At 43.4% G+C, this 24,519-nt stretch overlaps 1 protein-coding gene across 4 annotated transcripts in view; it reads right to left on the reverse strand.

The window, feature by feature from the left end:
- Positions 1–24,519, reverse strand: part of Adam23 (ADAM metallopeptidase domain 23) — a 154,381-nt gene that overhangs the window by 82,046 nt on the left and 47,816 nt on the right. For all 4 annotated transcript variants that reach the window (XM_015993907.3, XM_042260240.2, XM_076550257.1 and 1 more), the window contains exon 4: positions 1,845–1,908. In XM_015993907.3, coding sequence (XP_015849393.2) covers positions 1,845–1,908 — 64 coding nt within the window. The remainder of the gene's footprint in view (positions 1–1,844; positions 1,909–24,519) is intronic.

The raw sequence follows: 24,519 nt of genomic DNA on the forward strand, positions 1-24,519 counted from the left end.
CTGAGTCTGAAAAGTCCTTGTGCGATCTCCTCCAGGTTCGTGAGTCAGCACGGACTGGAGCAGAGGGCTGGCGCAGCTGCCAGCAGCAGGGCTTTGCACAAACGCCAGCAAGTGCCGTTCCCGCGCTTCAGTGGGCCCTGCTGGTCCCCTGCCACGGCCTTAGTCTCGTGGGATTCGAAACTCCCAGATGCAGCTGGAGGGCAGAGCTGACAGTGTAAGAGCCACACACGTGGAAGTCCCTGGACAGTGGAAACAGCTCAAAGGCCAAAGGACATTGCAAATGTGCCCTGTGCTAATTAGACAGACCTAAGACCTGAGACGTGCCATGGCCATGGGCAGTGTTTCTAATTACGGCCACCCATAAGTGTGTGTGTGCTGAGAGGACCCGGCCTGGGAATCCCAGGTCTCCCCGCCTCACAGCTCCGCGGGTCTGCACATGAAAGGTGCCGCCACTATGCTGGCATTGATGACCCATCTGCAAAATACACATTCTATGTCCCACCCTCCCACCCCTGACCCATTGCTTGTTTCTTGCTTGCTCCTCAATCCCTGCGGTTTACATGGGCACTACTGAGCCTCGGTGGCACCGGGACAGCCACTACAAGTCATAATTTCTTCTCTGTACCCAATTGCCTGGGTTTTCTGCCTGACTCGGGGAAATCACTGTAAGGCGCGCACTACCCGGTTGGCGCGTACTACCAGGTAAATCTCTCTCCTGCTTTCGTTCAATCCCATTTGCTCTTTATCGGTCCTTCACGGTCAGAAGAAAAGATCACCTCCACCTGAAGCATTCCAGGTACCCCGTTACCTTTAGGTTACAGCCTGTGGTGGCCCTGAGCAGGTTTGTTGCCTTCTCTCTGCCTCTGCGTCTTTCGGTTTACCACAGGAATAAGCACACCCACCTCACGGACCTGTTGTGATGGTTACGTGGGGGCGGGCTGGGGCTAGGACCGGCTCAGAGGTAGAGCGTTGCCTAGCATGCCCAAGGTCCTGAGTGTGGTCCCCCCCCCCCCAAGCCCCGGGCAAGAAAAATTAAATAAAATAATGAAATAAAGCTGGGCATGAGAGTGTGTGCCTATAATCTCAGCATTCAGGAGACTAAGGTAAGTGAACCTCGAGCTTGAGGCCAACCTGGGTTACAACAGCCTCAAAAAGAGGGGAGAAAAAGAAGATCAGCCCCCTCGATCTCATTTTCCCACCTGTCTTCCACCCTTGGCCATCAGTCGCTGGCACTAAACCGTCCCTGTAAGAGTTCACGCAGTCTTTTAATTCTGATTCCATGGCCGTGGAAGCCTGGCTGAGCATCCCTAATCAAAAGTCTCCACCGAGCGCCAGCATTGCAGCGGTCGTGGAAAATTCCATACCACAAAACTGTTTCATAAACAAAATTATCGAAAAGGTGCAAAATTACCTTAGCTGTGTGTCTCTGGAGTAGACGAAGCATAAATGAATTTTGTGTTTAAACTAGAACCCATCTCCAAACATTATTTTGCATACGCAAATATTTTTTTTAAAAAAATTAAAGCCAAAAGACTTCCGGTCCCAAGTACTTTAGAAAAGGGATACCTTAATGCTATTTACGGTGCTGGTATGGAACAGTGATGCTCATCTGATCATTTAATAAGGAAATGAATGTAAAATCAAAACAATAAAATTCCCTTATAGCCCTGAGTCTATAGAATCTAATGTTGCCTCGGCGTTTTAAGTTCTTGTGAATTCTTCCTCAGTAAATCAGTTCCCTGGCTGGGTGGTCTTATTGACAGACCTCAGAACAATGCAGTGTGTTGATCAGTTCTCTGATGGATATACTTTATGCCGCAGGAGGTCTGGCCACTGTACTATACCTTGGAGTACATCGGTTTCCCGTTTTCATAGTGAATCTCCACGTAGTCAGAAGACAGCAAACCACTGCAAAGGAAAGAAGACAGAGTGATTTCTGCATCCAAATGCTAGAGCTTTAAAAACAGCTCAATTAATGGCTGAGAGGAGCATGGAAACCTCAGGCCTGCAGTCGGGGCAAAGCAGGCTGTGGTCAGGTCTCAACACAACAGCCAGCAAAACAGAAAAACAAAGAAATGCTTCAGTCTACTGACAAAGACAAAACACAGGCCATTTAAGGGAAACCTTTAGATTCAGCACCTGGTGGACCTGTCCATCAAAGCTACCCAACTAAGCTGCATGTCAAAGACAAGCCCTATTAAACACACACGATTATGCTCTAATGGAATTTTTTTTTTAAGTGTGGGTCATTAGGGAGGAAGACAGAAACGAACCGGCAAGCATTCCCCATAAAGGCCAGATAGTAAACGCTGTGGCTCGGCCAGCTGTGTGGTCCCTGCGGCAACAATCAATTCTGCCATCCTATCAACAATATATAGACAAATGAGTGTGGCTGTGTCCCAATAATGCTTTCTTTGTGGAGAACGGTATTTGGATCCCATGCGGTTCTAATGTACTATGAAATAGTATTATTTTGAATTTTAAGATCTATTTAAAAAGGCATAGGGTCATCAAGATGGCCCAATGGATAAAAACACTTGCCACACAAACCTAACAACCCAAGTTCAATCCCCCAGATTCCCACAATGGATGGAGAGACCTGACTGCCGAAAGTTGTCCTCTGACCTCCATATGTGTGCCCTGGCACACAGGCACCTGCATGAGCGCACGGGCGTGCACACACACACACACACACACACACATTCTACATCACACCCAAAACCACAATAAAGATACAAATTAATTTAAAATATTAAGAACACAAACTTGGACGTCAGAGCGGCGTTTAGACCTAGCAGAGTCCATGGATGGCGGTATCGTCACAGGCAGGTTTCACTAACTTGTGTAAAATGAGCTTGCCAAAAATATGAAAGTCACGGGGCACTGTGAAGACTAAACTGATTAAGTTAAACCACAAATACGCAGAACTGAGCCTGGAAGTCAGCACTGGGTGCTCGGCGTTGGGCACCGTGACTGTTACTAAAACGTCGATGTAACTCGGGTTTTTGAAATGCATTCTCCCCCGTTAAAGTAGGAAATAGGCACTTTGTCCCGTAGAGCAGAGGAAGACGTGAGCACATGCCTATTATTGATAAGGACCAAAGCCACAGACCCATGGGAACGGGCAAAGCCTTCTTCTGGACTGCTTGGAGATGCTGACCACATGTACAGAAAGTGTCTAGCAGCTTCCTCCTCCAGGACGTTCACAGCCTGAGACTGCTCCCCTAATAGAGGACCCCTACGGAGACTAACTCACCCCCTACCTCTGTGCTGTACATAACAAGCATGGCGGGGTTCCAGGTTGTAGAGGAGCTGGTACCCCATCACCACAGCAAGCGTGGCACGTCGGATTCCAACTTTTCCACTCACCTGTGTGTCTCTCCTTTCTTTATCCCTTTATCACTCTAGTCAGGTTCCCAGAAACAAGGGTCGTGCGAGGTGCTCCATACCCACCAGAGTGCTGGATTAGGACACCTGGGTGTTGAAGGAGACCCCAGAACAGCGGGGGCTTCCTCCTGGACCCCAGATTAGGCACAAACCACACCCAAACACCTGTTTTCACAGAGAGATCCTTTACAAAGGGGAAGAAAAGTTAAAGTGGCCGCTTTTCTGACTTGGGCAGAAAAACAGCAGCCAATGACCTTGCAGGTGTCATTCTGAAGAGAAAAAGGGGAGGTCTGGGTTAGGATGGGCTAGGGTACAGTGGCAAGGGAGATAAAGGACAAAAGAGAAGGGGGAGGGACAATGGATGGGGGAGGGACGTTTGTCCCAGAGGACAAAGGACTTCATCTGGATAGAGGGAGACAGACATGGCTCATAAGCAAATGGCGGTGTATAAAGGTAAAATGGGAAACCCCAGGTTAGGATGAGGTGTTTAATTTTAATTGGGCACGCTAATTAGGTGGGCCAAAGGGGGCTTTTGATTGCTGGACTTTGGTCGTCAGTCTCCGGAGGAGGAAGTGGCCAGATAAGGGAGTAGACCTTGGTGGCTAGCTTTAGGACTATAATCTAATGGTTTTTAGCAAGGCAGAGGGAATGGGGGGAGAAGGGCAAGGCCTGCCAGAGCCAGGCTTGCCATGCACCGCCATGTTCAAGCTGGCCAGGGTCCCTTCGGGTGTCTGTCCAGATCTGCCACCAAAAGTCACGAGAGGAGTGGCAGCCCACATTTATGGGACACTTAGTCCATCTAGGAAGTATGAACTCATCTCCGAGCCACTTATATGCCCTAAATATGGGTCTCTGTTTCCTCTTCTATAAAATGAAAGGATGCAGCAGACAAATCTTCAGGTCCCTTCCTGCTCAGACAGACTGACCTTTTAGAAGCCATTCTTAACAGTAGGTTTACTTGTAAGGAAACAGCAAACTACTGACCGAAGAAGAGGAGGGCTCTATGATTCTGCATATATTTCAGAGCAATACCTGTTGTATCTGAAGTAACTCCATAGGAGGCTTGGGAATGGGTGATCAGAGCCTGTCAGCAATTAACTGAGAACCTCCTCTGCATCTAGGATGCCCTGTGTGCACCAAAGGACAACTTGTACAACACAGAAATAAAATAAGTGTCTGTGGTGGTTCGCATGGCCCCCATAGGCTCAGATGTTTGACTATTTGGTCCCCAATTGGTGGAACTGTTTGGGAAGGATTGGGAGGTGTGGCCTGGTTAGAGGAGATCACTGGGAGTGGGCTTCGAGGTTTCAAAAGATACATGCACACACTCATTCCCTGTGAGCTCTAGCTCTCTCTCTCTCTCTCTCTCTCTCTCTCTCTCTCTCTCTCTCTCTCTCTCTCTCTCTCTCTCTTACTTGCAGCCCAAGACGTAAACTCTCAGCTGTTTCTGTTGCTGTCACTTTGCTCCATCATCGTGTATGAACCCTAACCGTTCGACACAGTAATCCCAGTTACATGCTTTCTTTCTAAGTTGCCTTGGTCGTGGTGGGTTGTCACAGGAGCAAAAAGACAGTATCCATACTTAGACATGTTTTCATGTTCACCCAAATGACTCCTGACGAATTCCTCTAAGAAGTCTCTTTCACATCATTCACACCAGCTCTTGGAGCTATTAGTTCATTTAACTAATTAGTTCGTGACAGCTAGTGCTGGTCACCAGGCAAAATAACAGTTTTACAAGGCTTCTACACACTGTGCCTGCTCCCTCTGTCCACCAGAAAAGTCTCTCTTTTTCTCACAACTTATATATACACATGTGTATACATATATATATATGTGTGTGTGTGTGTATGTGTATGTATATATATATATATGTATATATATATATATATATGGTGTGTGTGTGTGTGTGTGTGTGTGTGTGTGTGTGTGTGTGTGTGTGAAGTGTTCAACCTCATTCATTCCTCAGGAACTATCCACCTTAATTTTTGAGACAAGGTCTATCTTTGGACTCTGAGGCTCACTAACGCGGCCAGGCTGACTAGCCAGTAAGCCCGAGGAAGCTTCCGGTCGCCACCTCCTCCAGCATACACCTCCATTCGCAGCTTCTCGTACGAAGATGCTAGGGACTGAAGTCAGGTCCTGGTGCTTATAAGGCAAGAACTTCACCTACCAAGATGTCTCCCACTTAGGATATTTTTAATTCATCAAACGATTACTTCCTTAAGTAGTAATGAAGACAATCACAGGAATTTAGGCTAATACATTCATAAGCTTGTTAGCTACAATTATGCTTCTGCTTTTATACTGCTTTTGGTTTTTTGTTTTGGTTTGGTTTTTGTTTTTTTGTTGTTTTTTTGTTTTAAAAAAAAAACAATAGACTTAAAAGTAAAATGGTTTGTTAATTGCTGTTTTTCTCAAGTCTGGGCCAAAGAGTACTCCTTTGCGTGTAAACAATAAAACAAGAGTTTAAACTGGATTAAAAGACAGAGACATGGAGAGGCTGGGACTTAAGAGTATAGCAACGATACCCGAGGTGGGTGAGGATAATTACAGGTTGAATAGAGGCTTTGTTTTCAGTTAGACAGAGATGGCATGCTGGGTAAAGGCTGCAGGGTGTGGGCATAGCTCACAGGCAGAGAGCGATCCCAGCAAGCCGGGTGGAGAGAAGGCGCTTGGGTTAAAGCCACCAGAGGGTTACAAGGGAGATTTGATAAGGACTTCCTCAATGACACGGGAGGTTATATCAGAAATTTCACAGGGCAGGTACTCCTTAAGTCTCCAGTGACAGGCCCATGTGCCACAACCCAGTTTAGAAACCCTAGCCTAAGAAGAACAAGAAAGACAGGACTGTGACCTCAGAGTGGAGGGGAAAAGGAGTTAGATGGAAAACGTGACACAGGCTTTAGGTGTACGGCGGAAAGGGTGAGAAGCCACACTCAGAGGGCTTGATCAGCCAGCAGGACCCAACTCCCCTCTGGGGAGGCAGCGTCAGATCACGGGACGCAGTTGAACCACTGTGTGGCTGCCAGGGTGTCCATGGGTGTCCACCAGGATCCGTTACCAGCCTGATCAGAGGCATTCCATCCAAAAGAAACAGCTACTCCAAGTCCAGGCCTTAGCAGTCCTAGGGAGAGGTCTCCCTCGTCTTTTATAATTCAGCTTATTAAAAACAAAAACACCAAACACACACAAAAAAAGCATCTGCACTTCATTCACGCCATATCCCAGTTTTCCCAGGCATGAGGGAAATGGAGGAAAGAACAAAAAGAAGACAATGGAAAAAAATTGTCAGAAATAGGGCTGGAGAGGTGACCTAGTGGTTAAGAGCACTGGCTACTCTTCTAGAGGACCTGGGTTCAATTCCCAGCACCCACATGGCAGCTCACAACTCTTTGTAACTCTAGTGCCAGGGGACCTGACACCCTCATACAGACATGCATGCAGGCAAAACACCAACGCACATAAATTAAATTAAAAAAAAAAACTATCAGAAATAGTAAAATGGCTGGTTACAAGATAAATATGAAGCACACATTTCTATGTAAACCAGCAAAAACCATCTAGAGACAACATGGGGTGAGAGTTTCCAGAATAATAATAAACTTTACATACACATAACACCCATATACATATGTTAGTACTTAAGTACCCTAAGAATAAACAAGTGTAAATACACATGAAATTAACAGCAAATTCTTAGTTTAACAACAACAAAAAAAAAGCCGGTGGTGGTAGCGCACATCTTTAATCTCAGCACTTGGGAGGCAGAGCTAGGTGAGGCCAGCCTGGTCTACCGAGTGAGATCCAGGTTCATTATTTTTCAAATCAAATAAGGAAAACTAGGACTTTCTACCAGCATTATGGGAACTAAGATGAACACTGGCCTGATCTTCAACCCAAAGACAGAGCAGAACATCCAGACAAGTCTCCAGTTTACACGAAAAACCTCCCAGTGGTGAGAACAACATGGAAATCTACAAAGAGTGGAAAGCTGAAAACTATCAGAAGACCGTAAGATAGGAAACAAGTCAGGAAAAGGAAAAAAAATCCACATATTCCAGTCACATGACTACATTTGGGGGAGAAACAGGCCTTAAACCACACCTTATGCCAAACCAAGACTCTATGTATTAAGGTTGTGTGCATTTTAAAGTAAAGCCATAAGCTAACTACACATATCCAGGTGAACACTGAGGGAAGGTCTTTGACTATATGACCTTAAACCCAAAAGCATAGATAAAGCCATAAAAATAAAATAGAGATAATTTGTTAAAAAACAACCAAAATTTCAAAACAAACTAATTTAAAAACAATACTTGCAAAGTACATGAAAAACAAAGATTTACCGCCCTCAATGTAAGGGTCTTCTAAAAACCAAGGACATTTCCAAAGAAGAGTGGGCAAAAGGCACCCACAAAGTCGAATATTCAAGGAGCAACTGATGAAAAACCCCAACAAGAAATGCTAAGGGTGATCAATCATACACAATGCACAATTACAACAGCAATAAAAGACTTGAAAATTAAAATAACGTAAGAGGACATTTACGCGATCCATTTAGAAAATAAAAATGAATGATAGTAGCGAGTGCTGGCAAAGTTGTAGGAAAACTGACACTCGAGAGGCCAGTTTGGCAAAGGGTACCAAAAGCCTGCAATGTGTTCACCCTTTAACACAGGAGCTCTGCCTAAAATGATTGGATGAGGAAAGGAAACAAGGAAAAAGCAATATGCTCTCTCTCACACACACATACATATACTCATACATACATACATACACACACACATACACACACACTCACACACACTCACATGCATCTACAGTCACACACATCCCCACTCACACTGACATACACTCACACAAGTCACTCACATCCACACTCACATGCACACTCACACCTACACTCACAAATATTCACATTTTCCCACATACATTTACATTTATCTCCACTCCCATCCACAATCACACTTAGTTAGATTCACATATCCACACTCACACCTATACTCACACATACTCACAATCACACACACAGATGTGAGCGGGTTTATTGTGTGCTATTTTACACGTATGTAGTGATATATTGTGGACCCTAATAAACTTGCCCAGGGATCGGAGGACAGAACCATCCACTAGATTAGACATAGAGGCCAGACAGTGGTGGCACACACCCTTAATCCTATCACTCGGGAGGCAGAGATCCATCTGGATCTCTGTGAGTTCAAAGCCACACTGGAAACAGAGCCAGCCATGATGGCACACACCTTTAATCCCAGTACTGGGAAGTACACACGCCTTTAATCACAGGAACTGGTGTCTGGGCAAAGAAACGTATATAAGGCGTGAGGAAACCGGAACTCATGCTCTTGAGGCTGAGTATTTCACAGAGATAAGAATGTGACTGGCTTGTTCTGTTTCTCTGATCTTTCAGCTTTCACCCCAATATCTGGCTCTGGGTTTTTTGTTTGTTTGTTTTTTGTTTTTATTAATAAGACCATTTAGCAATTCGTGTTACACACTCAATTGGAGAAGTGATCACATGTGGAGAAATAATCAAGGTAAAGAACCAGTGTGAAAATGTTGTGCCTCTTCAGGATGCTTCTATGCGTCCATTCACAGGTAGAAAGCCTCCAAAAAGACGTACTCCACACCGTCATCACCAGCTCTTACTTCCTGCAGAAATCTCCATCATTTTCCTTTCTTTCTTTGCTCACCTCAATTTTCTTCAATGATGATAGGCGACCTTTCTTTCTTTTCCCTCTTTTGAGACCAGTTCTACTATATATATCCCTTACAGAGGAACTCACAGAGACCTCTCTGTTTCTGCCTCCTGGGTGCTGAAATTAAAGGTGTGCACTACCACACCCGGCAGAGACTACCCATCTAACGAGACACCATAGCAAAAGCTTTACATTTTAGGCCAACAAATATGATGCATTCTATTTTATTGGGAAGCATATATATCTCAATTTAATTATGTTAAGCTTATTAAAACTCCAAGGTAAAAACAAAACACCTTGCAAAAATGTTATTTTGTATACATGTAGCTCAAACATTAGCAAATAAAACATTTTAATTTAGTTTTTAAATTTTTCATATAATGTATTTGGTCATATTCTTTCCTCTCCCCCAACTCCTCCCAGATCCCCACCTACCTACCCAACGTCATATTCTTTGTCTCTCTTGAAAAACAAAAACAAAGTACACACACACACACACACACACACACACACACACACACACGCACACGCACACGCACACGCACACGCACACGCACGCGCACGCACCAAAAATAAACAAACAAACAAAAACCACTCCTGAGCATGCAGGAGGGGGTGGGGTGGTTAAAAAGGCAGGTTTGAGGTAGTACACGGGCTTAAGCAAAGGCTTGGACCTTTCAAAGGAGTGAATGAGAGTTTGGATTTGGAAAGCTAAGTATAAAGGCTGAAAGCAAGCATTACATCCTGTGTCCAAAGAGAATCCGAGGTCTTTAGGACCAGGGACAGGCTGAACATGGAGAGGCTCCTTTACTGGGTCAATTAGAGCCTTCAGCAAAGTAATTAATGTTAGCAGCAGGACAGAGCTGCAAGAAACAAGTCCCAGGCTAGGAAGTGCTCTAGCCACACACAAGAGCCTGGAGCTGCAGCTCTCCTTCACTCATTTGATTAATTGTTGAAGACTGGATGAGGCAGAGGGAAGAAGAGAATTCAACAACTAGGAAAGATGGAAGATTACTTTTGACAAAATAGCTCCACTTATTGAACTTTAATTGCAAATATGCATACATACATATATGTGTATTGGAAAAATCCATTCGGCAAAGGCCAGCTATACTTTGTAGGTGTATTGGTGTATGTGTGTGTGCATGTGTGTGTGTGTGTGTGTGTGTGTGTGTGTGTGTGTGTGTGTACTGACATGTAGAGTCAATACTGAGTGTCTTCCTCAGTTGCTCCCCACCTTATTTTTTGAGACGGGCTCTGTCACCACACCAGGAGCTCACTGATTGGTTAGACTGGCCGGTCAGCAAGCCCAGGGATCCACCTGTTCTCACCTCCACAGCACAGGGATTACAGGCACATTCCCACCCCTGGCCTTCACACAGCGGTGCTGGGAACCTGGCCCCATGCTTCCACAGCAAGCACTGTGTAACACTGAGCGGTCTGAGCCATCTCTCCAGCCTCTACTTGCCCGCTGTGTATTGCTGCAACAGTGAAGAAGTGAGGTTTTTGTAGAACACCCACCGTTGTCTTGTAGGTACTTTCTTCCTACCCAGGGAACCTGGCCCTGGGTTTCTGCTGGGGGCAGCAACCTGAGCTTACACAGCTGAACTGAGAATAAACTGTCCACAGACGGATTCTCAAGACACACAGACTAAATGAATTTGCACAACCCCACACAGGAGCCCCACACAGGAGCCCCACACAGGAAGAGAGAGTTTGAAGACAATGTGCTTTGCAGAAAACAGCATTCACAGTGCAATCGGAAAGACACCTTTTTCCAGTAACAGCAAACCGCTGTGACAAATACCACAACGGAGCAAAAGAGACAGAGTCACTACCACGCAAACAACACGCAGTTTTTAATTATCACTTAGGAAAATGACCTTCAGGCAATTCTAACCTCGGAGCGCAGCCATAGCATCAAAAAAGTATTCACTGTCCTTGAACTGCTTTTTAAAAATGTATGATTGACCTAGAGCACTGCTGATTTCTCTAAGGACAATTTCCATTCTCCAGATGGGTCATTTCAAAATATTAGCAAGGCAACAGGCTGCAGAAGAAAATTAAGGAATTTGCTAGAAACATGGCTATTCTTGTGTAGCTTCTTTAGGAAGAATCCTCTCACCCCCCAAGGACTTGGAAACTTAGTGTCATTTCTTAGCTGGCTAGCTGGGGATCTTTGGCTTTACCGTTTAGCCTTGGTCCCAGAAGAAAGCCCTAACTAAACACACCCCGAAGCTGCCTGGTCCCTGAGGTCTGGCTGAAGTCGCTCACACTGATGAGCTACTTTGTCCCTTACAAAAAAACAAGCACCCTGGATTACCAGATGCTCAAACCAACCTCCAACTCTCAACCAGTCACTGTGTGATTGTTATAGCACCCTGCCTTTATGGTCTGAATCTGAAAGAGCTTGCCAGCTGCTGGTGCTCCTCTGAGAGACTGTGGAACCTATAGAAGAGTAGGGTCCTGCTGGGAGAAGTAGACCCCGAAGGAGAGCTGTTATATGCAGCTTCCTTTTTCCCCAGGATGTTAAGATCCTTTGCCACACACTCCCACCACCATGAACTGGGCTGCTCCATTATGCTTTCCTCACCGCATCAGAATGCCACCTTTTGAAATTGGGAACCAAACCAAATCCTCGCTCCTTTAAGTCATTTCCGTCAGTGACGTGGGAGTAGCTAATACACGCCCTAAAAGCCAAGGATGCTAACACACAGCACGCACAGTCTATCTAGTCGGCACACTCTGGGTCGGATAATCAGCTGTGGAAACACTGAGATGCCTGTAAGCCAATCTTTTCCACTGAACCGCTGGAAAAACAGCTCCATTCATATTACCTACACATTACAGAAAACTGCTTACACGTTCCCTAACTCTACATATTTCTACATACCTCAACCAAAAGAGAACGCCTCCATTTTCAAGATATTATCTGATACCCTTTCTACAGATCCAATTAATAATTAACACAACATCCTTTCACACGGGAACTCATCTGAAGGCCAAGGATTAAGAGCTGCCAAAGCTACATTTGTGTTAACCAACCCAAGTGGTCTGCAAAACCATTACTTCTCTGTAACTGAAATAAATCCAAAACCTCATGGTCACATTAACATGCTTTATCATAAAAAATGCTAAAAACCAGGGATAGCAGGGAGAAATTAGTGCCCGTCCTGCAACTATCTTATAATTAGCAAATTGGAGAGCAATTAATGTCACTCTGAGAGACGTGCATAAAATAGTGATTAGAGGTGGGTAATTTAATCTACACCAGTCTAATTATAGAGTCTAGACATTTGGCATACTATTAAAACTGGATTTTTATCTTTTAAAAGCTATTTAGAACACTGTTTGTGCATGGCATTCTAAAAATGTATCTTAAGATCAATACTTTAGAGGTAAACACACTCCTATATCGATGTATATATGGCCTTCCAGCAACAGAGTGAAATCATTAGTGGCTTAAAAATGCCCAGCAGATCTAGAGGTCAGAGTTTGAAAACAATCTCAGTAAATGGGCTTTTTCCTACAGCCGGACAACTTCAATGCATGCTCTTAAAATTTCAGTCCAGGCCAACAATCTTACATTCACAAAGTGACTCTCAATATTTGGATCAAAAGCAAAACCTCTGTAAGATTCCAGAAACTGACAAATCCCAGAGAGACTGACATAGAAAAAAAAAAAAACAGAAGAAGAAGAAACTCTTCTATTTGGGTCTTCCAGGGGATCTATTTATAGTTTAATCTTAAAGCAGATGTTTTTAGTGCCCTGGTAGAAATTCTAGCATTAACTGTATATGATCCACAGTAATGAACTTACTAAGTATTCATACAAGTTCTAGGTCCATAAAAGCGTAGACCGAAAAAGAGATGGGGTCTAAATTACCTGATTCACATCCAAGGAGGCCACATGGACAGGACAACTCGTGACAGAGTAGAAAGTAGCATGGGTTACTTTGGGGGGAAAAATCAGAATCTAGTAGACTCAAAATTCTGGACCCAGACAATAGTCAAGGCTTGAAATGCCACAGAAGCTGGAGAACATGCCAAATAGTGCCCAAGAGAAAAGCACATAGGTCTTCCCAGCCCACCATCTCATGGCCAGTGCATCTACCACGGTGCCCTTAGAGAAGGTCATGAGGGTGGTGCATCATGAGTCTCATGATGGGACTGATGCTCTTTCATAACTCTTCGAGGGCCCACCACCCAGCTCCCAAATAAACACACGGAGACTTATTCTTACTTTTGAATGCCTGCCCTTAGCTTGGCTTATTTCTAGCCAGCTTTTCTTAACTTAAATTATCCCATTTACCTTTTGCCTTTGGGCTTTTACCTCTCTCTGTTCTCTATTCCTTTCTTTCCTTCTTACTCCGTGGCTGGTAGTGTGGCTGCGAGGCTGGCCCTTGGCATCCTCTACTCCTCCTCCTTTTCTTGCTCCTCCCCCTCCTTCTCAATTTTCTCTTGAGCCTAGATTTCTCCTTCTATTTATTCTCTCTGCCTGGCAGCCTCACCTATCCCTATCTCCTGCCTAGCTTTTGACCATTCAGCTCTTTATTAGACCTTCAGGTGTTTTAGACAGGCAAAGAAACACAGCTTCACAGAGTTAAATGCAACATAAAAGAATGCAATACATCTTTGCATCATTAAATAAACAAGAACAATAACAGAATCCATTTCTGTTTGAAGAGGGAAAGGAAGTCATTGCAGGATAGCAAAGCACATAAGAGAGACGTTCAGAAATGCCACCACACAACAGGACTGACAAGATCTGAACTACATTAGTGTATCATCCAGACAGTTAACTCCTATGCTAGGAGAGTTAAAGGAACAGAAAAATCAAAGTTTACCTAACTCCAAAGTCAGTCAGCAATGTTATAAATACATGAAATAGTCCTCAAAGACCTCAAAAAGACTTGACAGTCAAAACTTTGCTTTTCATGGATAGAGAGCTGGCTCACTGGTTAAGAGCACAGGCTGTTCTTCCAGAGCACCTAGATCAGGTTCCCAGCACCCACAGGGGAGCTCACACTCATCTATAACTCCAGTTCCAAGGGATCCAACGCCCTCTTCTGGCCTTTGAAGGTACCAGGCATGTACATGGTACATAGACATACATGCAGGCAAAACACCTATACACATATAATTAAAACAATATTTAAGGCATGTGATATTATTGTCCTTTGCTTTCATTGGAAGAATCTATGAACTTACATTTGACATTAATGGGGGGAAAAGACATCTTATTTTTAATCACCAAAATTAATATGCCTAAAAAATATTGATCTTAGTCATTATGCTAAACATTTAAAAACATACTTCTGAATTCATAATAACAAGTGTCATCCCTCAATCCCTTCCATGCCACTCACTGTATGGACATACATATTTATAGAGAGCAGCAGTTCTCCACCTGTGTGTCGTGACCCCTTTGGAGGTCACATATCAGCTATCCTGCATATCAGACATTTGCATTACAACTCATAACAGTAGCAGAATTACAGTTATAAAGTAGCAATGAAAGAATTTTATGGTTGGGGGTCCCCACAACATAAAGAACTGTTTTAAAGGGTTGCAGCATTAGGAGGGTTGAGAGAAGAAGGTGAAATGCCTGGCTGTTAACACTCAGGGAGTCTAGAGAAAAACAAGGCCGAGACACACCTCACTGAGGGGCTTTACTTACACGGCGCCGTGTGTGTGCAGCCTTTTGCACAGGCTGGATTCTCACTTTTTCATCACACAATATGTTACAGTGTGAGTATGTAGAACACCCAATAATGCTGAAGAGGCTTCATCCTAGGAGTGTTTTTAAATGCCTAATCAGAGGGTCAGATCAGAATTTTAAATTGCTCTACTTATATGCATAATTTTTTAAAATCCTAAGGCCATGTAATGACCCTTAACAGCCTTTCTGGTGATTAATAATATCTAAACCCAGAGACATTTCTGAAATGGCTAATAATTTAAACACCCACTCAAAACAGCAATCCATAATCAGAAAGGATGACTGAAAACAGCATAAGAAGACATCCCCCCACACACATACTTTTCCGTGCCTCATGCCTCATCATTTCTATAACTCTTAACTAGAAAGAAATTTCACTGTGCTCACCTTTAAAAAGCAGATTGTTTGGGAAACTGAAAAGTAACTCTAAATTTTATGTTTTTTTTTCATAGGTATATAATTACACTCTCTAAGACGGACAATGTGCTAATTTTGTTCAAATATGCAGTGGTCAAAATCGGGGTCACCTGAATTTCCATCTCCTTTAACAATTATCGTTCTTTGTGGCAGGAGCCTCTGAAATCTGCCCTCCTGGTTCTTTATAAGACACATAGTAAATTTTTATGTGCTATGGTCACTCTCTGTGCAGATTCCTGGGGAACCAGATTTTTTTGTGTGTGTGCCTGTTCTCTAGCTTGCCTTTGTCCCCCTGCCCCGCCCGCCCCTTCTTTTTCCCTCCAGTGACCACCACTGTCCTTTCTTATTTCTTACAAACCAATGTTGTTAACGTCTACATACACATGAGAAGACAGCTCCAGCATTTCATCCCACGACCACAAGAAATCAGCACCTGGATCCCAGTGACTTATGCCAGGCTTTCCCATGTGTGTCAGTAAGACGACTCTGTAAGTTCGCACACTCCTGCACCTCCACCTGATGCTGGGTAGCCCAGGCTACCTTCCTGCTTGGAACTCCATGGCTCCCAGCTCCCTCCTCCACTCTGGAGTCCAAGTCACCTGCCCATATAATATGCATGCAACAACGCATAATGGTAAAAGAAAACATTCCAAAGGATCGAACACGTTTTTCCTTCTTCTGACTTTCCCCGACTGTAATTAATTTTTACTCCTTATACAACTAAGTTCCTCATAAACAATATCAGGATCTAAAAGAGGAACAAGAAAAATACAGTCATCATTAAAAAATGACTCTAATCTCAAACTATCAAAAACTATGAAGCTGAGTATTGTGAGGCTGAGCCAACATATACCACCTTAGAACCTGTAAAGTGAAGAATCATGGGACTGATGCGCGCGCATGCGCGCGCGCACACACACACACACACACACACACACACACACACACACTTTTTTATACTTTTGTTTTTTTGTTTGATTTTAGTTTTCTTTTTAAGAGAGAGAAAGAATGTGAAAAGAGGTGGATATAGAGGGTGGGTCTGGATGGACTCAGGGAAGAGGACAAAGAATATGACCAGAATATGTATATGAAAAAGTTTATAAAGAACACATTCACTAAAAAGGGAACTCCAATTGTCTGAGACTTGTTCATAGGAATTCTCAAGTCCACAAATAGTCATTCTTAAAATACCCCAGAGAAAGAAGGGCTTAAGTGTTTCCTATCACCCCCAGATTACTCCTCAATTACAAAGACAGCAGATAGGCATTTGTTTAGAAATGAATTCATGAGACAACACTCAAAACTCAACCTTGAATAATCTACTTTTCAGTTAGTTCCAGTCAAGCAAGGTGCCAACAGCCAAGGAAGGATGTAGAAAATACAGTGAAGGACTCATAGTGATCCTTAGAAACTATCTTAAGAATTAATATTTACAGTGGAAATTTTGGCTCATGATGAAAAGGAAAATCTTGCAAAGTTAGACAATGTAAAAAGAGCATTATACCTTCCAAATAGGGATTAAGCGAAAGAAATATTAGTACACTGATTTTCCTTCAAACATATAATGTAGCTGATTATAAAAATCTATGTCTACTTTTTTAATTGATTTATAACAATGATTATCATAACTTTAATGGAATTTAATTGCTTTTGTTATAAAGAAACAGTCATCCTTCAATGATTCTTTTAATTTCTATTATTTTTGTTTTAAGGAGTCATGACATTCAATTTTTTTCAATATAATCAGTTACATTTAATTACTATAGAACAATTCCACCTTTGTAAATTATTTACTAAGATTTCCATTGGTCTTGATACTGTTCTAAACAAAGTAAACAGATATATAATGGTTACTTATGAAAAGAAATATCATGAGTTAGTTTTTGCTTTTTTTCTGCATTATTTGAATTCTCTCTTGAAATTTTAGGAGTAGCAGTATTACTTCTGCAGAAACACTACAATATTTTTTTCATACATTTGTTTTTATAAGCCATTCTCCCATGTCTCAGAAGTACAGGGACTGCTGACCATGAACAACAGGTAACTAAGTGTTCACCATTAGCTGTGTTTTATTTGAAGATTCAATTATCATGTCCATGACTTCAATACGGAGGAGGAACCAGGAACTCGGGATGGCCACTGCTCCGCTATGCCAAGCTGCCACTTTAAGGAAACCTTCCTTCTGAATGGAAATCAGCAACTTCAGAGAGGGGATTTATCCATGGAGCTACAGGGGCACTTTCATTTCAAGTCTTTGCTGTTGCTGACAAATAAGACAAAGTCTTTATTACTCAAATAAAAATGCCTACTTCTGCATGTAAGACTTAGTAGGTGTTCAATGGATGCCAGCTTTCAACTTACTGAATGATATCCAAAAGACAGAGGGCTACGAAGAAAAGCCTATTGGTAGGATTAAATAAAAGCAAAACTGAGGCGGGGGATATTTCTCTCTCCTTCACCAACCCATAATGCCCTTAGCTCTGATCAAGAACAGATCTAGAAATGAAGGGAGGCCAGCATGGCTGGGCAACTACCACTCTGCTCTAGACTCACCATCTGCTCCCAGTTCATTGTGACAAGGACAAAAAATAAATAAAGTCTATGGGGAAAACCAGAACACCCCAACAAAATGGAAAGCATGGGTTTTATGAAGCATGTTTGCAACTTTTATATCCATGAGACCAAACACAAACATAAAATTATGACCTGAAAATACTGAGCCCTGGATCAGCAAACAGAATTTTTCTTTAAGAGTGCACTCTTGAATAAGGCCACAGGGGAAACCAACCACAATGCCATAAATCCTCCAGCCAGGTTCGGACTTCATCCTGTTGTGCAAAATGCCACAGGCAAAACTTAAAAGACTCATTATTCGAGTTGGGAGAACACCCTTTCATTTATTTCTTGGAGTGCGAATGTTGAAAAGACAAGAGAACTGAAAATAGATGTGAGCCTCCTTCTATTGCAAGATAAGGTAAATCTGATCCCGCAATGTCTTTCAGATTCTCTGATCACCTTTGTACATTTTTTTAAATGATCTCAACCTTTCCGCTCCTTTTTTTTTTTTATTTACACTTCTTCTGGGTTTATACAACCATGAATTTTGACAAAAGCCTGCTGTTCAATGTCAAAATAAAAGAATGATTAACTAGAAAGCAAGATTTTTCTCATTCTACTTAGGTAAAACTGAGGGACGCACTAACTTGACGTCTGTGTAAGAATAAGGTTCTTTGGTGAACACCAAGGAACTTAAGAACGTGCTCCAATTGGTAACAGAGCACAGAAGGCTTTATCCTCCACAGAGTGAGTCCCAGGCACATAATAGGACCACATTTGCAACCCGTCAAGGGACACCCTAACTGAAGGTCATGTGTCGGCTTTCACATGCAAATTCAAACTTCAATCTATGACTAAGGAAATGCCCCCAACAGTGAAGGTCAGAGAAGGGAATAATGGGGTGCACGGGAGCGTGTGCTGTGGGTGGGTGGAGTAACCCTGGAGAGGACTCCTAAACAGAAGTGCTCTCAGACTAGAAGGACCCGAGCTACGCGGCAGTGTTTGCGACAAGAAGCCAGCCATCACGTGTTCATTCCCTACGCTACTGTTGGCGTGTTCTTCACACTTCCTTCCCCAACCTATCTCGAAGGTTAATGAAATACTCTGCAAAACTTCCTCCCAAGTGACAAAGGATAACCCTGTTGAGGAAGCCTGCCTCTTGTTGAGAGAGATGGCAGTGATAAGAGAAAGAGGTTTGTCTAGAGTCTTGGTAAGAAATTCCGTGGAGCCCAATGGTACAAAAGGCGTAAGGAAATTTAAGAGCAAAGAGCTGACTCTATCTTGTATGAGAACTCTAAACTTTAACTCTTCTTTCGTTTGAGACGGGAGTGAGGCAGGGACTTCCCGTGTAGCCTAGGCAAACCTGGAATGTGCACCCCTGCCTCTGCCTCCCGATTGCTGGGCTCACACAGATGAGCTACCACTTCCCGCCCTAAATAGGACTCTTGTTAATTGGAAGAAGCATTTTGTAAAGGAAAACGAAAGGAAAGCTGGACCTTCTCGGGAGTCAATCAATGCTCGCCTCCATCCCACAGACATCCATCTATGCTGTGTACTCCAAGCTAGAGGGAGCTGTCTCTTCAGAAAGCCTAGAGAGCACTGGAGTTCCGAGGCTCATCAAATCTCATAGCTGTGAGATAAACACACTTCCATGTGAGGCCTCAGTTCCTCCATGCCTCTGACTCACTGTTTGTAAACAGGCATAATAATAGTAACTAGATCTTTGGACACTTGTGAGGACCAAAGACTTACACACAAGACACTTGGACCCTACAGAGAGCACTGGACATGCTCAGTGAGTCTCAGCACTGCTGTTATTTTTATCTGAATTCCAACTCCCAACAGCGCAGTCTACCTGAGTTGAGACTTACATCCTTTTGCTGGTAATTCAGGAGGTATAAATCAGATTGGGGTTTTACTGTTGCAAACTCTAGTGCACATTCATGAAGAGGTAGTTTGGACAGTCCCTTCTTGCTTCTCTGTGCGTGGGTGTGTATTGTTTGCGTATGTGTTCATATTTGTATATGTGTGTTTGTGTGAGTGTATGTGGTCAGAGATCAAGATCCGCTGTCTTCTATTGTTTTCTACCTTATCTTTTGAGACAGGGTCTCTCCCTCAACTCAGCACGTCCCAGCTCTGGCTGGCCAGAGACTCTGGTTATCCACCTGTCTCCATCCTTCTCCACTCGGAAGCACTAAGGTCACAGATGTGTACAAGAGGACGGCTTTTAACATGGGTACTGAACTCGGGCCCTCAAACTTGTATGACAGTCACTGTACTCACTGAGGCATCTCCCCAACTCCTGGTAGTCCCTCCTCATCCTGCAAGCCACCTGCCTCCACCAGTCATGGAAAGAGAGACCTTATAAGTTCTGGCATTTAGCTTCCAATCTTAAATTCTCAGTCTCAGATTCCTCATCAGATTTCTTATACACCTAGTCTTCTTTCTATTTAATCTCTACTATCTAAATATTCTGACATATTTAGACATACACTGCACAGCTTATTAATTCCATGTGCATAATTTGTAACTAATATACAGAAGGGCCATGCTAGCACTACTCTCCATATATCAAGAGAGGGGTCAGAGAAGCTGTAGGCTGGAATTCCAGAGTCCTCGACTGCAGGCCTCAGCAGATCTTAGGGCGTCCATTACTAAGTTTCTGAGTCTCCATTGGTGTGTTCGGTAGCTTTTCTGCCACTGTGGTGGAATACCCAAGATCAACCGCTTGAAGGAAGAAAGGTCTACATTCTGACTCAAGGTTATAGAGATTTTAGTCCACAGTCGGCTGCCTCCACGGCTCTGGGTCCCCGGTGAAGCAGAACCGAGTGGCAGACGGATATGGAGAAGGAAAGCTGTCCACCTCTCGGCAGCCAGGATGGGGAGGGGTGGGGGTGGGACGCAGAGGGGGAGGGGGAGAAAGAAAAAGGGAGAGGGGCAGAGAGGGAAAAAGAAATGAAGCAGAGAGGAGAGAGAAAGAGAGAGGGGCAGAGAAGAAGGGAGAGAGGCAAAAAGCAGAGGTGAGGGAAAGAAGAGACGTACATAGGAGTGGATAAGGGAGGGGGAGGGAGGGGCAAGAGAGGGGAGGGGAAAGGAGGAGAGGAGGGGGAGAGGAGGAGAGGAGGGGAGAGGAGAGGAAGAGGGGGGGAGAGGAGAGGAGAGGAAGAGGAGGGGAGGGGAATTCTTCAAAGACAACTTCCTCCCACCAGCCCTTTCCCTGCACTGTTCCGTAAATTGGTGCCCTTGTGATTGTCTCACTTCCCACAAGGCCATGGTCGCCTGGGAACCAAGCCTTCCTTCCATACATGAGCCTTTGCCGAGTCACTTCAACATTTAAGCTAGAACCATCTATAAGTGATATCGTCAGCACGAGTTCCATGATGCTACAAACGGCTTGCCAGATCAAGAGCTACATTTCTGAAGCCAAAGAACCCCCTTTGTGTCGGCAGCCTTAGGTTCCTGGTACTCGGAAGCATCCTGGAACATGACCAGCATCCACGACACAAAGCGTGGAGGATCAAGCTTTGGAGATTCTGTTCATGGTGGAGCATCTCCCTTTTTATTAAGAATTATTTCGTTTTATTTTATGCGTGTGAGTGTTTTGCCTATATGTGGTGGGGGAGGGCGAGCCACATGTGTGCCTGATGCTCCCAGAGAGTGTCCTATGCCTTGGAACTGAAGTTTTAGCCGGTTGTGAACCACCATGTTAGGTGCTGGGGACTGAACCATGGTCATCTGGGAGAGCTTTTAACAGCTAACCATCTCTCCAGCCTCTAAAGGTAGAGAGCTCGCTTAACATTCAAAGAGGCATCAAGTGTTGAGTTAGCGTTACTAACTCTTGACTCACATAAAACGTTAACAATTTTGGTTAGTTCTCACTCTAGAGCTAACACACCAGGGGGGCACAAATTATTAAAAGCCAGGCTGAAATGGCAGACTGACTGAGGACATGGGTGATAGCTGGCGACAGAAACAGCCATAAACTCGTGACATGGCTAATAAAACAGGCAATTCGGTAACCGTGCGGTCAGAAGGCGGAAGAGTCACAGCTACCCTAGTCCAGCCAAGACACAGAAACTAATTAACGGATTTTATAGGATTCCTTTATATGTGTGTGTGTGTGTGTGTGTGTATGTGTGTGTGTGTGTGTGTGTGTGTGTGTATGCTGAAAAGTTGTCTCAATGGTTAAAAGCACTTGCTGCTCTTACAGAGGACCCAGGTTCTATTCCCAGCACCACGTGGCAGCTCACAACCTCCTGTAACTCCAATCCCAAGGGATGTGACACCCTTTTCTGACCACATGTGGTATAAAGACAAATGGGCAGACAAAACACTCATACACATGAAATAATAAAGTAAATAAATCTTTAAAAAAAATTCAAAGTTCAACAAATTAAGGCCTAAATACTGTTATTTGGAAACACTGCTTAATGAAGAGCAATTCGCTCCACAGCAATCCTGTGCAAAGGAGGCTTCACAATACAAGTGCTTACAAACGGTTCTCTGTAAGTTTTAGGTGACAGGAAAAATATAGGTCAGAATTTGCATAGTCACAGCCTATACAATGTATAAGTGAAACTGTGATCATTTCACTACGATTTTTTAAATAGACTTTGACAATATATTCAATTAAGTGTTTCTATGAATAACAAAACTAAACAAAAAAAAGTGACTGGCTAAACATTTTTATACCAATAAACCAAGACTAGACCCAGCCTGTGGAAGAATAACGCAGAGTCTGATAACCAACCAGGGCATAACAAGTGTAGAAATCCAGTCCTTTACACTAAATATTTAAGCTAACATTATGGTAACACTGGACAACACAGTGCGTGGAAAGAGTGAAACTCCATTCCCATGAGGATCACAGTGGCCTGAACAAATTAACACAGTCCCTTGAGAACTAATTTATACTAAAGATGGTGTTTCTCATAAGGCTTGATCTTCTCTTCCTGAAAGTACTATCTGCTAAAAATAATCAATAGAGTTCTCAACTAGATTGGGATTTGAATGCTCTATGGAGCCCTATGCTCTGGTCAAGGGTAGACAAGAGGAGGCTGTCTGGAGGATTAACCCACACAATACTACAGCAGGCCTGAGCACACATGAGAGGGGTCCTCACACAGGCCCACAGGCTATACTTACCCTGACTCATACAAACACATTAGGATGCGGCTTATGGATGCACAGAGCCAAAGGGACTCGAGATTTCTCTCCATGGGAGAATGAATGGGTACTGGATGTGCTCCATCAGATCCACTGCCACAGTTCGATATAATGGAGAGATAAACACGGTTACAGACATGGATCTTTAAATACCATGTTGAGTAGTGCTCTATGGAGAACATCCTTTATGGGAAAGGCCTAGGAAACTGTAACTTGTGTTTCAGAAGAAAGTGCACAAATAAAAGATTGTGTCAAACACATTCGGAAATATGGTAGGGAAAAGAAGAAAATAGATAAGAAAAAAACACTAAAGAACGAAACTACTGGGGCCTGGCTCCAACCGATGACATTGCATGCTATGAATGAAAACAATGACTACAGGCTTCTGAACCTGATCGTCATTGGAAATCCAGAGTGGCGTAAGCTATTATCTCCAAAACATGCTTCTTATAAGTGTTAAATTTCCTTGTTCTTCCAAGTCAATGAAAAAAAAAACCCACTGGTTTTTACCACCAATATTAGTATCATATACTAAAATTCAATCAACAGTATGTTAAAATTACCGAACAAGAAGAAAACGGGTCTATTCAGTGGGGGGCGGTAGGTTAGTGCTTGTCATGGCATGGGTACGAAGGTCTCAAGACAGCTTTATGGAGATTGTTTTCTCCTCCTACCTTTATGTGGGTTCTAGAGATCAACACCAGTCAGCAGGCTTGCACGGCAAGTACCTTTCCATGCTGAGCCATCTCGCCAGCCTAGAAAATTCTTTTAAGCACCTAACTAGACAGCCGTTTCTGTTGGCGGGCGGTTAACACAGAAGAAAGCAACTATACTAACCCGTTAAGTCTTGCAGTTCCATTTGTGAAGTTTCAAAGTCTTCAAGGGGCGACTTGCTTTGAATCTAAGATGCATGTTAGATGTGTTAAGGATAATTAGTAAATAATAAATATAAGAAAGTACGGTATTTCACACTAATGGCTTCTATGCAGAGCCGTCATTTCTAAAGACAAAGGAAAAGTCACTACATTTTGACCGTTTTTTTTTTTTCTTCTTCTTCCCAATACAATCAGATCAGGTGCAGATTAATTTTTAGCACCACGCCTAATATTCTGTCTGAAGAAGAAACCAAAGCAGTATTTCAGTTACCATGCCTTAACCCTAAGCAGAATGTTAATACACCTTCTCTCACATTAGCGTGATGCCCTGGACACTCCCTCCAGCTGTCTAACAGTACATTTCTCTGAATGGCCCTTTAATACAGAGTGCACTCAGTTGTTCTTATCTGTGAAACACTCAGAGAGCAATGCCGGCAGGATTCAACTTGAGATGGCTTTCTTCACCCTGCAGAAAGTTCTTAAGGACTTTAAAATGCCCTTCCGTACACTACAAAAGTGCCCTGCTGCGCGACTGTACTGGGCACAGCAGTGAAGGACTATAAATAGGTACTTACATGCTCGGAATGTGGACTTTTCGTGTATTAGAAAATTTCTTTCTGAAACTTTCTTCTCTTCTTGGAAAAGGCCCTTGACTCTTTTTGTACTCTGGCTGAAC

Source organism: Peromyscus maniculatus, chromosome 13 (assembly GCF_049852395.1).
Source record: "Peromyscus maniculatus bairdii isolate BWxNUB_F1_BW_parent chromosome 13, HU_Pman_BW_mat_3.1, whole genome shotgun sequence".
NCBI classification, from domain to species: domain Eukaryota; kingdom Metazoa; phylum Chordata; class Mammalia; order Rodentia; family Cricetidae; genus Peromyscus; species Peromyscus maniculatus.